General features: G+C 43.5%; 1 protein-coding gene across 2 annotated transcripts in view; it reads left to right on the forward strand.

Annotated features, from left to right (window-relative positions):
- Window positions 1–15,410, forward strand: part of LOC135527674 (ubiquitin-like modifier-activating enzyme 1) — a 72,403-nt gene that overhangs the window by 11,316 nt on the left and 45,677 nt on the right. The window contains exons 1-3 of one of the 2 annotated variants that reach the window (XM_064956161.1): window positions 2,280–2,503; window positions 13,667–13,783; window positions 13,912–13,970. In XM_064956161.1, the coding sequence (XP_064812233.1) occupies window positions 13,667–13,783; window positions 13,912–13,970 (176 nt within the window). In that variant the 5' untranslated portion in view covers window positions 2,280–2,503. Of the gene's footprint in view, window positions 1–2,279; window positions 2,504–13,666; window positions 13,784–13,911; window positions 13,971–15,410 lie in introns of those variants that run through there. The other variant, XM_064956162.1, reaches the window with a different exon arrangement.

Genomic DNA, 15,410 nt, shown 5'->3' on the forward strand with positions numbered 1-15,410 from the left:
AGAAAAGCAAAGGAACGAGAGATACCTCTCATGTGAAATGCGTGTGACCAGCGCGTGACTGCTGGCAGTCCTCTGACCCATTCCCCTCTCATTCAGCCCCCCTTCACAGTAGAAGCCTCAAACAAGTTTCTAAAGACGGTTGACATCTAGTGGAAGCCTTAGGAAGTGCAACATGACCAATATCCCACTATCTTCGATAGGGGCTGAGTTGAAAATCGACCAACCTCAGATTTCCCACTTTCTGGTTGGATTTTTTCTCTGATTTTTGCCTGCCATATGAGTTCTGTTAAACTCACGGACATCATTCAAACCGTTTTAGAAACTTCAGAGTGTTTTCTATCCAATACTAATAATAATATACATATATTAGCATCTGGGACTGAGGAGCAGGCAGTTTACTCTGGGCACCTTTCATCCAAGCTACTCAATACTGCCCCTGCAGCCATAAGAAGTTAAGACACTACAGCTTACAGACTGTAGGCAATTAAGGTCAGTTATGAAAACTAAGGACACTAAAGAGGCCTTTCTACTGACTCTGAAAAACACAAAGAAAGATGCCCAGAGTCCTTGCCCTTCTGCGTAAACATGCCTTAGGTATGCTGCAAGGAGGCATGAGGACTGTAGATGTGGCCAGGGCAATAAATTGCAATGTCCGTACTGTGAGACGCCTAAGACAGCGCTACGGCGAGACCGGGCGGACAGCTGATCGTCCTCACAGTGGCAGACCACGTGTAACAACACCTGCACATCCTAACATCACACCTGCGGGACAGGTACAGGATGGCAACAACAACTGCCCGAGTTACACCAGGAACGCACAATCCCACCATCTGTCTGCAATAGCCTGAGAGAGACTGGACTGAGGGCTTGTAGGCCTGTTGTAAGGCAGGTTTTCATCAGACATCTCCGGCAACAACATCGCCTATGGGCACAAACCCACCGTCGCTGGACCAGACAGGACTGGCAAAAAGTGCTCTTCACTGACGAGTCGCGGTTTTGTCTCACCAGGGGTGATGGTCAGATTTGCATTTATCGTGGAAGGAATGAGTGTTACACTGAGGCCTGTACTCTGGAGCGAGATCGATTTGGAGGTGGAGGGTAAGTCATGGTCTAGGGCGGTGTGCCACAGCATCATCGGACTGAGCTTGTTGTCATTGCAGGCAATCTCAACGCTGTGCGTTACAGGGAAGACATCCTCCTCCCTCATGTGGTACCCTTCCTCTAGGCTCATCCTGACATGACCCTCCAGCATTACAATGCCACCAGCCATTCTGCTCGTTCTGTGTGTGATTTCCTGCAAGCAGGAATGTCAGTGTTCTGCCATGGCCAGCAAAAAGGCCGGATCTCAATCCCATTGAGCACGTCTGGGACCTGTTGGATCGGAGTGTGAGGGCTAGGGCCATTCCCCCCCAGAAATGTCTGGGAACTTGCAGGTGTCTTTGTGGGAGAGTGGCGTAACATCTCACAGCAAGAACTGGCAAATCTGGTGCAGTCCATGAGGAGGAGATGCACTGCAGTACTTAATGCAGCTGGTGGCCACACCACATACTGACTGTTACTTTTGATTTTGACCCCGCCTTTGTTCAGGAACACATTATTCCATTTATCTTAGTCACATGTCCGTGGAACTTGTTCAGTTTGTCTGTTGTTGAATCTTGTTGTGTTCATACAAATATTTACACATGTTCAGTTTGCTGAAAATAAATGCAGTTGACAGTGAGAGGACATTTATTTTTTTGCTGCTATATATATATATATATATATATATATATCTATATCTCTGAGATGTTTAGTCAGTGTCCATGGTAACCATCTTTCTGTCATACATGCCTTAAACTACCGTAAACCCCTTACCGAAGGAAACATCCCAAGGATCACTGATAGCACAGAGATGCCAATGAGGGGCAGATTTGGAGAGCGCACATATAATATGACATTTGAAATGTCTCTCTTCCTCTGAAACTTTTTTAAATGTTTACTTTTCATTTTGATTTGTTTATTTCACATTTTTATCCTTTTCACTTTGACAATGTAAACAAACATGGGTTTCCCATGCCAATAAAGCCCATTGAATTTGTGGAGGCAGAGATACGGTATATAATGACTAGATGGTTTCGGGCCCTAACAAGTGAGATTCGTCCGAAGTGCGACAAGGCAGCTTATCGCTGTTTACCCGTGTGTGTGGACAGAGGTTTGATGGACGTGGATCATCTCGCTTCGCGTCTTCCTCTCTGGCTAAGGCCACCCCTTCCGCCAGAGATATTCGAGGAAAGAGTATCTACCTCTGCCATTTTGGTTTTTGTTCCCGTCTTGTGCTCGCAAATACAGGAACGCGAATACACAGGACTCGACCAGCTCAACGACTTAGTGACTCGACAGTATAGTCCGAAACCTTTTCACCCCATTTTGTATTTATTTTTGTCAGCAGAACAAGCATCGTTATTGACGTTTACACACAAGAGAGGAGCGGTTTGCACAGAGAAGGGACAGAGAAGGATTATTGGTAAGCCAGGCAAATCAATGGACACTAGGTGCGAAATAACTAGTTACAATAGCTACTCCAGTAATGTACATACGGTTATTTCTGCTCGATTATTCATTGTAGGCGCCTAGTCATAGCCTAGATATTGCATTCGGGGTTATTTAAAAACATATGTTCGCTACCTATGCTATAGCTGTATACCATTCAGCGGCTCTGTTTTAGCTGAAGGTAGCAGCACAACGTTAGGCCCCAGTCCAGCAGCGCTGGTCTCCCAACACGGACCGAGCGCAGGAAGGGAGGCAGTCTGGTGATGGCACGTTTTATTGTTATTCCTTTTCCGACCGTATTCAACAGTGATCCACTTGCCAAAACGACTTTATGTGATAAGTTAGTCAGCTGCACACGGCCTACTAATAATAGCTTTGGCCTCTTGGTGCTGTTGCCGGACATTTTTGACGTCCCTTTTGTTGTTCACCAAAACGACTGACTAAGTTGGTGTGTTATCTGGTTCGGTAGACTGGTTCGGCCCCAGTGCTGACTGTCGACCAGTGAATATTTTGTAGGGGGGGTCATTCACTCGAAATAACGTGGAGTGTTATAGCCAACAGAACACATGTTATGATATTCCTTTTTTGTTTCAGTTTTGGACTTTGCTGTATCATTGTGGTATTTTCGATTTTTATTTATTTGATGGGCAATTATTATTATTATTATTACCTTGATATGAGTTACTTTGTACCCACATATGACATTTGACGCTCTCTCTTGCCTCAGTTTGTCCCGTGTACATTTAGCCATTGCAGAAGATCAGTCGTTGTTTCTTGTCGTTATGCGCTTGCTAGTTATAACAGGCAGCTGCAGTGGATGCGGCATTTCCGCCTCTCTTGTTGGCTGGTTGTCATGAATCTAGAAGTTACGGTCTGTCCCACACTGTCCCGGAAACACCGCTGTCCTATCTTGGTGGGCGTCTTAGTTGATTGCTATTTACCGGTAGATTCGTACAACGTTAAAGACCTATAGCTTTTGTGTGCTATCTCAACCCGTTTTCTAATGATGTTTTAATTCTGTCGCAACTTTTTATAAATAACTGACTGTGATTTGCTTTTGTGAACAGAGACTATTTTCCATATTCTGTTTCTCTTTGTCGCGTGATGACTGTCATCAATAACCAGACGTGCTCGAGTTAAATGGTTGTTGTTGTATGCGGCCTAGACGAGAGCCCCCCCACCACCACCACGAGGTTTTGTTAAGCGTTGCACCACTACAGGTTACTGCAGTAAAGTTTTACTGAATCAGCATGTTTTAGTGTTTAGGCAGAGATGGGGGGGGGGGGGGGGGGGGGGGGCTTACATATAATTAACAATACCAGTGGAGTTTGTGTGCTGCGACTTCCTTACTGTATAATTAAGCGTGCCAATACATCCTCCAAACACTGGCTTCGAGGACATTATCACTTAAATATGCCACGGCTGTCAGCCAGTCAGCATTCAGGGCTCGAACCACCTAGTTTATAATACACAATACCAGTGGAGATGGGTGGGCCTTCCTTATAGTATTATAGTATAATACCACTAGAGATGGGGTGAGCCTTCCTTATAGTATAATACCAGTAGAGATGGGGTGGGCCTTCCTTATAGTATTATAGTATAATACCACTAGAGATGGGGTGGGCCTTCCTTATAGTATTATAGTATAATACCAGTGGAGATGGGGAGGGCCTTCCTTATAGTATTATAGTATAATACCAGTGGAGATGGGTGGGCCTTCCTTATAGTATTATAGTATAATACCACTAGAGATGGGGTGAGCCTTCCTTATAGTATAATACCAGTAGAGATGGGGTGGGCCTTCCTTATAGTATTATAGTATAATACCACTAGAGATGGGGTGGGCCTTCCTTATAGTATTATAGTATAATACCAGTGGAGATGGGGAGGGCCTTCCTTATAGTATTATAGTATAATACCAGTGGAGATGGGGTGGGCCTTCCTTATAGTATTATAGTATAATACCACTAGAGATGGGGTGGGCCTTCCTTATAGTATTATAGTATAATACCACTAGAGATGGGGTGAGCCTTCCTTATAGTATAATACCAGTAGAGATGGGGTGGGCCTTCCTTATAGTATAATACCACTAGAGATGGGGTGGGCCTTCCTTATAGTATTATAGTATAATACCAGTGGAGATGGGGTGGGCCTTCCTTATAGTATTATAGTATAATACCAGTGGAGATGGGGTGGGCCTTCCTTATAGTATTATAGTATAATACCAGTGGAGATGGGGTGGGCCTTCCTTATAGTATTATAGTATAATACCAGTGGAGATGGGGTGGGCCTTCCTTATAGTATTATAGTATAATACCAGTGGAGATGGGGTGGGCCTTCCTTATAGTATTATAGTATAATACCAGTGGAGATGGGGTGAGCCTTCCTTATAGTATTATAGTATAATACCAGTGGAGATGGGGAGGGCCTTCCTTATAGTATAATACCAGTAGAGATGGGGTGGGCCTTCCTTATAGTATAATACCAGTAGAGATGGGGTGAGCCTTCCTTATAGTATAATACCAGTAGAGATGGGGTGGGCCTTCCTTATAGTATAATACCAGTAGAGATGGGGTGGGCCTTCTTTATAGTATAGTACCAGTAGAGATGGGGAGGGCCTTCCTTATAGTATAATACCACTAGAGATGGGGTGGGCCTTCCTTATAGTATAATACCACTAGAGATGGGGTGGGCCTTCCTTATAGTATAATACCACTAGAGATGGGGTGAGCCTTCCTTATAGAATAATACCAGTAGAGATGGGGTGAGCCTTCCTTATAGTATAATGCCAGTAGAGATGGGGTATAGCATAATACCAGTAGAGATGGGGTGGGCCTTCCTTATAGCATAATACCAGTAGAGATGGGGTGGTCCATCCTTATAGTATAATACCAGTAGTGATGGGGTGGGCCTTTCTTATAGTATAATACCAGTAGAGATGGGGTGGGCCTTCCTTATAGTATAATACCAGTAGAGATGGGGTGGGCCTTCCTTATAGCATAATACCAGTAGAGATGGCGTGGGCCTTCCTTATAGTATAATACCAGTAGAGATGGGGTGGGCCTTCCTTATAGTATAATACCAGTAGAGATGGGGTGGGCCTTCCTTATAGTATAATACCAGTAGAGATGGGGTGGGCCTTCCTTATAGTATAATACCAGTAGAGATTGGATGGGCCTTCCTTATAGTATAATACCAGTAGAGATGGGGTGGGCCTTCCTTATAGCATAATACCAGTAGAGATGGCGTGGGCCTTCCTTATAGTATAATACCAGTAGAGATGGGGTGGGCCTTCCTTATAGTATAATACCAGTAGAGATGGGGTGGGCCTTCCTTATAGTATAATACCAGTAGAGATGGGGTGGGCCTTCCTTATAGTATAATACCAGTAGAGATTGGGTGGGCCTTCCTTATAGTATAATACCACTAGAGATGGGGTGGGCCTTCCTTATAGTATAATACCAGTAGAGATGGGGTGAGCCTTCCTTATAGTATAATACCAGTAGAGATGGGGTGGGCCTTCCTTATAGTATAATACCAGTAGAGATGGGGTGAGCCTTCCTTATAGTATAATACATAATACCACTAGAGATGGGGTGAGCCTTCCTTATAGTATAATACCACTAGAGATGGGGTGGGCCTTCCTTATAGTATAATACCAGTAGAGATGGGGTGAGCCTTCCTTATAGTATAATACCAGTAGAGATGGGGTGAGCCTTCCTTATAGTATAATACATAATACCACTAGAGATGGGGTGAGCCTTCCTTATAGTATAATACCACTAGAGATGGGGTGGGCCTTCCTTATAGTATAATACCAGTAGAGATGGGGTGAGCCTTCCTTATAGTATAATACCAGTAGAGATTGGATGGGCCTTCCTTATAGTATAATACCAGTAGAGATGGGGTGGGCCTTCCTTATAGCATAATACCAGTAGAGATGGCGTGGGCCTTCCTTATAGTATAATACCAGTAGAGATGGGGTGGGCCTTCCTTATAGTATAATACCAGTAGAGATGGGGTGGGCCTTCCTTATAGTATAATACCAGTAGAGATGGGGTGGGCCTTCCTTATAGTATAATACCAGTAGAGATTGGGTGGGCCTTCCTTATAGTATAATACCACTAGAGATGGGGTGGGCCTTCCTTATAGTATAATACCAGTAGAGATGGGGTGAGCCTTCCTTATAGTATAATACCAGTAGAGATGGGGTGGGCCTTCCTTATAGTATAATACCAGTAGAGATGGGGTGAGCCTTCCTTATAGTATAATACATAATACCACTAGAGATGGGGTGAGCCTTCCTTATAGTATAATACCACTAGAGATGGGGTGGGCCTTCCTTATAGTATAATACCAGTAGAGATGGGGTGAGCCTTCCTTATAGTATAATACCAGTAGAGATGGGGTGAGCCTTCCTTATAGTATAATACATAATACCACTAGAGATGGGGTGAGCCTTCCTTATAGTATAATACCACTAGAGATGGGGTGGGCCTTCCTTATAGTATAATACCAGTAGAGATGGGGTGGGCCTTCCTTATAGTATAGTACCACTAGAGATGGGGTGGGCCTTCCTTATAGTATAATACCAGTAGAGATGGGGTGGGCCTTCCTTATAGTATAATACCAGTAGAGATGGGGTGAGCCTTCCTTATAGTATAATACATAATACCACTAGAGATGGGGTGAGCCTTCCTTATAGTATAATACCAGTAGAGATGGGGTGGGCCTTCCTTATAGTATAATACCAGTAGAGATGGGGTGAGCCTTCCTTATAGTATAATACATAATACCACTAGAGATGGGGTGAGCCTTCCTTATAGTATAATACCACTAGAGATGGGGTGGGCCTTCCTTATAGTATAATACCAGTAGAGATGGGGTGAGCCTTCCTTATAGTATAATACATAATACCACTAGAGATGGGGTGAGCCTTCCTTATAGTATAATACCACTAGAGATGGGGTGGGCCTTCCTTATAGTATAATACCAGTAGAGATGGGGTGAGCCTTCCTTATAGTATAATACCAGTAGAGATGGGGTGAGCCTTCCTTATAGTATAATACCACTAGAGATGCGGTGGGCCTTCCTTATAGTATAATACCACTAGAGATGGGGTGAGCCTTCCTTATAGAATAATACCAGTAGAGATGGGGTGAGCCTTCCTTATAGTATAATACATAATACCACTAGAGATGGGGTGAGCCTTCCTTATAGTATAATACCACTAGAGATGGGGTGGGCCTTCCTTATAGTATAATACCAGTAGAGATGGGGTGGGCCTTCCTTATAGTATAAAACCACTAGAGATGGGGTGGGCCTTCCTTATAGTATAATACCACTAGAGATGGGGTGGGCCTTCCTTATAGTATAATACCAGTAGAGATGGGGTGGGCCTTCCTTATACTATAATACCACTAGAGATGGGGTGAGCCTTCCTTATAGTATAGTACCACTAGAGATGGGGTGGTCCATCCTTATAGTATAATACCACTAGAGATGGGGTGGGCCTTCCTTATAGTATAATACCACTAGAGATGGGGTGGGCCTTCCTTATAGTATAATACCACTAGAGATGGGGTGAGCCTTCCTTATAGAATAATACCAGTAGAGATGGGGTGGGCCTTCCTTATACTATAATACCACTAGAGATGGCGTGGGCCTTCCTTATAGTATAATACCAGTAGAGATGGGGTGGGCCTTCCTTATAGTATAGTACCACTAGAGATGGGGTGGGCCTTCCTTATAGTATAATACCAGTAGAGATGGGGTGGGCCTTCCTTATAGTATAATACCAGTAGAGATGGGGTGAGCCTTCCTTATAGTATAATACATAATACCACTAGAGATGGGGTGAGCCTTCCTTATAGTATAATACCAGTAGAGATGGGGTGGGCCTTCCTTATAGTATAATACCAGTAGAGATGGGGTGAGCCTTCCTTATAGTATAATACATAATACCACTAGAGATGGGGTGAGCCTTCCTTATAGTATAATACCACTAGAGATGGGGTGGGCCTTCCTTATAGTATAATACCAGTAGAGATGGGGTGAGCCTTCCTTATAGTATAATACATAATACCACTAGAGATGGGGTGAGCCTTCCTTATAGTATAATACCACTAGAGATGGGGTGGGCCTTCCTTATAGTATAATACCAGTAGAGATGGGGTGAGCCTTCCTTATAGTATAATACCAGTAGAGATGGGGTGAGCCTTCCTTATAGTATAATACCACTAGAGATGGGGTGGGCCTTCCTTATAGTATAATACCACTAGAGATGGGGTGAGCCTTCCTTATAGAATAATACCAGTAGAGATGGGGTGAGCCTTCCTTATAGTATAATACATAATACTACTAGAGATGGGGTGAGCCTTCCTTATAGTATAATACCACTAGAGATGGGGTGGGCCTTCCTTATAGTATAATACCAGTAGAGATGGGGTGGGCCTTCCTTATAGTATAATACCACTAGAGATGGGGTGGGCCTTCCTTATAGTATAATACCACTAGGGATGGGGTGGGCCTTCCTTATAGTATAATACCACTAGAGATGGGGTGGGCCTTCCTTATAGTATAATACCACTAGGGATGGGGTGGGCCTTCCTTATAGTATAATACCAGTAGAGATGGGGTGGGCCTTCCTTATAGTATAATACCAGTAGAGATGGGGTGAGCCTTCCTTATAGTATAATACCACTAGAGATGGGGTGAGCCTTCCTTATAGTATAATACCAGTAGAGATGGGGTGGGCCTTCCTTATAGTATAGTACCACTAGAGATGGGGTGGGCCTTCCTTATAGTATAATACCAGTAGAGATGGGGTGGGCCTTCCTTATAGTATAATACCAGTAGAGATTGGGTGGGCCTTCCTTATAGTATAATACCAGTAGAGATGGGGTGAGCCTTCCTTATAGTATAATACCACTAGAGATGGGGTGGGCCTTCCTTATAGTATAATACCAGTAGAGATTGGGTGGGCCTTCCTTATAGTATAATACCAGTAGAGATGGGGTGAGCCTTCCTTATAGTATAATACCAGTAGAGATTGGGTGGGCCTTCCTTATAGTATAATACCAGTAGAGATGGGGTGAGCCTTCCTTATAGTATAATACCACTAGAGATGGGGTGGGCCTTCCTTATAGTATAATACCAGTAGAGATGGGGTGAGCCTTCCTTATAGTATAATACCAGTAGAGATGGGGTGAGCCTTCCATATAGTATAATACCACTAGAGATGGGGTGGGCCTTCCTTATAGTATAATACCACTAGAGATGGGGTGAGCCTTCCTTATAGTATAATACCAGTAGAGATGGGGTGGGCCTTCCTTATAGAATAATACCAGTATGTGGTCTGTCTCTGAATAAACATATGATACCTCTTCATATCTGTTACCAGTAGAGCTCTGCTGCCGGGCCCCGACGTCATTCATCCGGATAGGGTCTGTTTGTTCCATCGGTAACGAGGGTGCGGGCAGGGCTCGGCTGTCACTAAATTGATCACTAACATGTTTAAACTGAGCCATTTGCTCGTGCTCTGCTGCACATTCTAGTCATATCTGACTAGAACCATAACGTGGCGTCAGAAGTGCTCTAACTAAGTGCTATAACCAAATATTAAGATGAGAGATTATTTCACAGAATTTCCCTGGAGTTATGTCTGAGTTTAGAGCGATGAAAAGTAGCTAACTGCTAACTGATCTCATGTCTCCTCATTGAGCAGCCCAAGTGGAGCCGTTGCTATGGTTACTCAGACTCCAAACCCCCATGAGCAGAAACCATGCAGCGCGATCTGCCTGCGCAGAGATCAAGTGACGGAGATTTACTAACGGTGCCTTAAATTTGACAAAAGCAAATCGGGGTCGGGACTGAATGTCACAGGCATGAGGTAGGGCTTAAATCAATGCCCTGGGCCTCCCGGGTGGTGCAGTGGTCTAAGGCACTGCATCAGAGTGCTAGCTGTGCTACCAGAGCCCAGGCCCTGTCGCAGCCGGCTGCGACCGGGAGGTCCATGGGGCGACGAGCAATTGGCCTGGCGTCGTCCGGGTTAGGGGAGGGTTTGGCCGGTAGGGATATCCTTGTCTCATCGCGCACTAGCGACTCCTTGGCTTTCGACCTTCGTCTCTCCTGAGCCCGTACGGGAGTTGTAGCGATGAGACAAGATAGTGCCTACAAACAATTGGATACCATTAAATTGGGGAGGAAAAGGGGGGTAAAATTAAAAAGAAAAAAATGAATGCCCCGTTCAGGGCTCTAGTTCCCAGGGACCGCCTTGATCCATATTTGATGATATCTCTATTCATATCTCATATCTCGGGCAGGTGCGGGTAGCGATCGGTTGAAGAGCATGCATTTAGTTTTACTTGTATTCAAGAGCAATTGGAGGCCACGGAAGGAGAGTTGTATGGCATTGAAGCTTGCCTGGAGGGTTGTTAACACAGTGTCCAAAGAAGGGCCAGAAGTATACAGAATGGTGTCGTCTGCGTAGAGGTGGATCAGAGAATAACCAGCAGCAATAGAGACCTCATTGATGTATACAGAGAAGAGAGTCGGTCCAAGAATTGAACCCTGTGGCACCCCCATAGACTGCCAGAGGTCCTGACCACAGGCCCTGAGATTTGACACACTGAACTCTATCAGAGAAGTAGTTGGTAAACCAGGCGAGGCAATCATTTGAGAAACCAAGGCTGTTGAGTCTGCCGATGAGGATGTGGTGATTGACAGTCGAAAGCCTTGGCCAGATCAATGAATACGGCTGCACAGTAATGTTTCTTATCGATGGCGGTTAAGATATCGTTTAGGACCTTGAGCGTGGCTGAGGTGCACCCATGACCAGCTCTGAAATCAGATTGCATAGCGGAGAAGGTATGGTGAGATTCGAAATGGTCGGTAATCTGTTTGTTGACTTGGCTTTCGAAGACCTTAGAAAGGCAGGGTAGGATAGATAAGTCATGACTCTCTTGTCAATTCTTACAACTGTTACATCAGCTGTTTGAAGGAAAATACATTCACCTGCAGTCCTCATTTAATCCTATTGACATTGGCTGGTCAGATGGCAAGGATTTAGTCAGTTGTTGGTCAGGCAGTCTCATTGCACTGAGATGACTTACCAACTAAATAATGACTTACCAACTAAATAATGACTTACCAACTAAATAATGACTTACCAACTAAATAATGACTTACACACTATCACGGTCATCAAAATTTCATGTTTTGATTTTGAAGTCTTCAGTAGGTTGTGTCAGGGCTGTCGGGTACTGCAGTATGTTAGTCTACCTGTTAGGACTGTGTGTGTCTGTGTTGTCAGACAGAAAGGAGAGCCTCACACTCTCGGAGCTCAGCTGTAATGCTAGAATAACCAACATTTCAACAGCCTTCCTCAGGGTATAATGACAAACACTGTGGGTTACTAGTTTATAGAGTTTGAAAGGACACACACAGGTGTCTGTAATCATGGCCGGCTGTGGCTTGATATCATTGGTTGATTTTCTGATATTGAACATATAAAAAAAACATGAATGGATAGCATATGGTCATAGATACAATATGGCTACATAGGCTAAGGGATAGCATATGGTCATAGATACAATATGTCTACATAGGCTAAGGGATTGCATACGGTCATATATACAATATGGCTACATAGGCTAAGGGATAGCATATGGTCATAGATACAATATGGCTACATAGGCTAAGGGATTGCATACGGTCATAGATACAATATGTCTACATAGGCTAAGGGATTGCATACGGTCATATATACAATATGGCTACATAGGCTAAGGGATAGCATACGGTCATATATACAATATGGCTACATAGGCTAAGGGATAGCATACGGTCATAGATACAATATGGCTACATAGGCTAAGGGATAGCATATGGTCATAGATACAATATGGCTACATAGGCTAAGGGATAGCATACGGTCATATATACAATATGGCTACATAGGCTAAGGGATAGCATACGGTCATAGATACAATATGGCTACATAGGCTAAGGGATAGCATATGGTCATAGATACAATATGGCTACATAGGCTAAGGGATTGCATACGGTCATAGATACAATATGGCTACATAGGCTAAGGGATAGCATATGGTCATATATACAATATGGCTACATAGGCTAAGGGATAGCATACGGTCATAGATACAATATGTCTACATAGGCTAAGGGATTGCATACGGTCATATATACAATATGGCTACATAGGCTAAGGGATAGCATACGGTCATATATACAATATGGCTACATAGGCTAAGGGATAGCATACGGTCATAGATACAATATGGCTACATAGGCTAAGGGATAGCATATGGTCATAGATACAATATGGCTACATAGGCTAAGGGATTGCATACGGTCATAGATACAATATGGCTACATAGGCTAAGGGATAGCATACGGTCATAGATACAATATGGCTACATAGGCTAAGGGATAGCATACGGTCATAGATACAATATGGCTACATAGGCTAAGGGATAGCATACGGTCATAGATACAATATGGCTACATAGGCTAAGGGATAGCATACGGTCATAGATACAATATGGCTACATAGGCTAAGGGATAGCATACGGTCATAGATACAATATGGCTACATAGGCTAAGGGATAGCATACGGTCATAGATACAATATGGCTACATAGGCTAAGGGATAGCATACGGTCATAGATACAATATGGCTACATAGGCTAAGGGATAGCATACGGTCATAGATACAATATGGCTACATAGGCTAAGGGATAGCATACTGTCATAGATACACTCCATTAGCCTATGTAGCAACATTGTATTTATGACCTATGTAGTAGCCACATGTGTCTACTAGATAAGCCTACAAACATTTACAATAGCAAAATCCACAATAATCACAAGATTGGCTTCAGATCAAAGTCTACGTTGAGACCGACAGGAGCAAGGTTCTTTAAATTAAAGATCCAGGCAGCCTCTCGTTTATAACAATAAATTGTCGAGGTCACCCTCCTCTCCTAGGATGCCAATATAACGAATGTATCAAACGGTGGGGTTGGTCTTCCAGGAAGGGGGCCAGTACTGGGTATGTTGTCTGTGTGTATGTCGCTGTTAGGTTGGCAACCTAATAATTGTGTTTTGTTTTCAGATGTCCAGCTCGCCGCTGTCCAAGAAGCGTCGCGTGTCAGACTCAGAGACGAAGACGGGATCCCACTGCTCCTCCTCTAACTCTGTCAGAACTGAACTGTCTCACACACCCACCAACGTACGTACACACACACACACACACACACACACACACACACACACACTGTCTTCTATGTCTGTCACAACTGAACTGTCTCTCATACTGCTGGGTTAGTTTGACTGGTTCTCACTCCTGTTGTTCTCCAGGGCATGGCTAAGAATGGCAATGATGCTGAGATCGATGAAGGCCTGTACTCCAGACAGCTGTAAGTATCGTATCTATAACTCTTGAATGTTACCCAGAGCGTTGGTGACAAACTGCTGCAGGCAACAATTTAATTATGCATTTTTTGCCGATGTTTACTGATACTGACCATATTGAACGGGTGTTGAGCGTTGGCAAATTCATCAGTTATTATGCTCTCTGATACACTCAGACCAGAGTGCTCTGAAATCGGAGTAGATAGCCAGAGAGAGTTTACTAAAGCACCTGAATGTCCATCGGAGTAGATAGCCAGAGAGAGTTTACTAAAGCACCTGAATGTCCATTGGAGTAGATAGCCAGAGAGAGTTTACTAAAGCACCTGAATGTCCATTGAGAACGCACTATGACTATACCGCGAAGCTAAGAATGACGGGAATAATCAAGTCAATAAACGTTGGGGAGTTAGTTAGATTAGTTAATATACTGGCATACTGCTGTAATGATATGCTATGTGGTTCATAAGGACAGCGTAGCTAACTACATACTGCTGTAATGATATGCTATGTGGTTCATAAGGACAGCGTAGCTAACTACATACTGCTGTAATGATATGCTATGTGGTTCATAAGGACAGCGTAGCTAACTAACATACTTCTGTAATGATATGCTATGTGGTTCATAAGGACAGCGTAGCTAACATACCAGTACATACTGCTGTAATGATATGCTATGTGGTTCATAAGGACAGCGTAGCTAACTACATACTGCTGTAATGATATGCTATGTGGTTCATAAGGACAGCGTAGCTAACTACATACTGCTGTAATGATATGCTATGTGGTTCGTAAGGACAGCGTAACTAACATACCAGTACGTACTGCTGTAATGATATGCTATGTGGTTCATAAGGACAGCGTAGCTAACTACATACTGCTGTAATGATATGCTATGTGGTTCATAAGGACAGCGTAGCTAACTACATACTGCTGTAATGATATGCTATGTGGTTCATAAGGACAGCGTAGCTAACATACTGCAGGTGCGACACAAAACGCAGAAATAAAATCTAATTCAAGTCTTACCTTTGACGAGCTTCTTTTGTTGGTACTCCAATATGTCCCATATACATCACAATTGGTCCTTTTGTTCGATTAATTTCCGGCCATATATATCCTAAATGTCCATTTATTTGGCGCGTTTGATCCAGAAAAAAAACAGCTTCCAGATTGCGCAACGTCACTACAAAATATCTCAAAAGTTGCCTGTAAACTTTGCCAAAACATTTCAAACTACTTTTGTATTACAACTTCAGGTATTTTTAAACGTTAATAATCGATCAAATTGAAGACGGGGCTATCTGTTTTCAATAGAGGACGAGAGGAAACTAACGCTACTTTTCAAGTCTTGCGCAACTCAAGTGTTACCCATTTCCTAGATGGCCGTACCTCTTCATTGCACAAATAACCTCAACCAAATTCCAAAGACTAGTGACATCCAGTGG

The sequence above is a fragment of the Oncorhynchus masou genome, chromosome 33 (assembly GCF_036934945.1).
Source record: "Oncorhynchus masou masou isolate Uvic2021 chromosome 33, UVic_Omas_1.1, whole genome shotgun sequence".
In the NCBI taxonomy this organism is placed as follows: domain Eukaryota; kingdom Metazoa; phylum Chordata; class Actinopteri; order Salmoniformes; family Salmonidae; genus Oncorhynchus; species Oncorhynchus masou.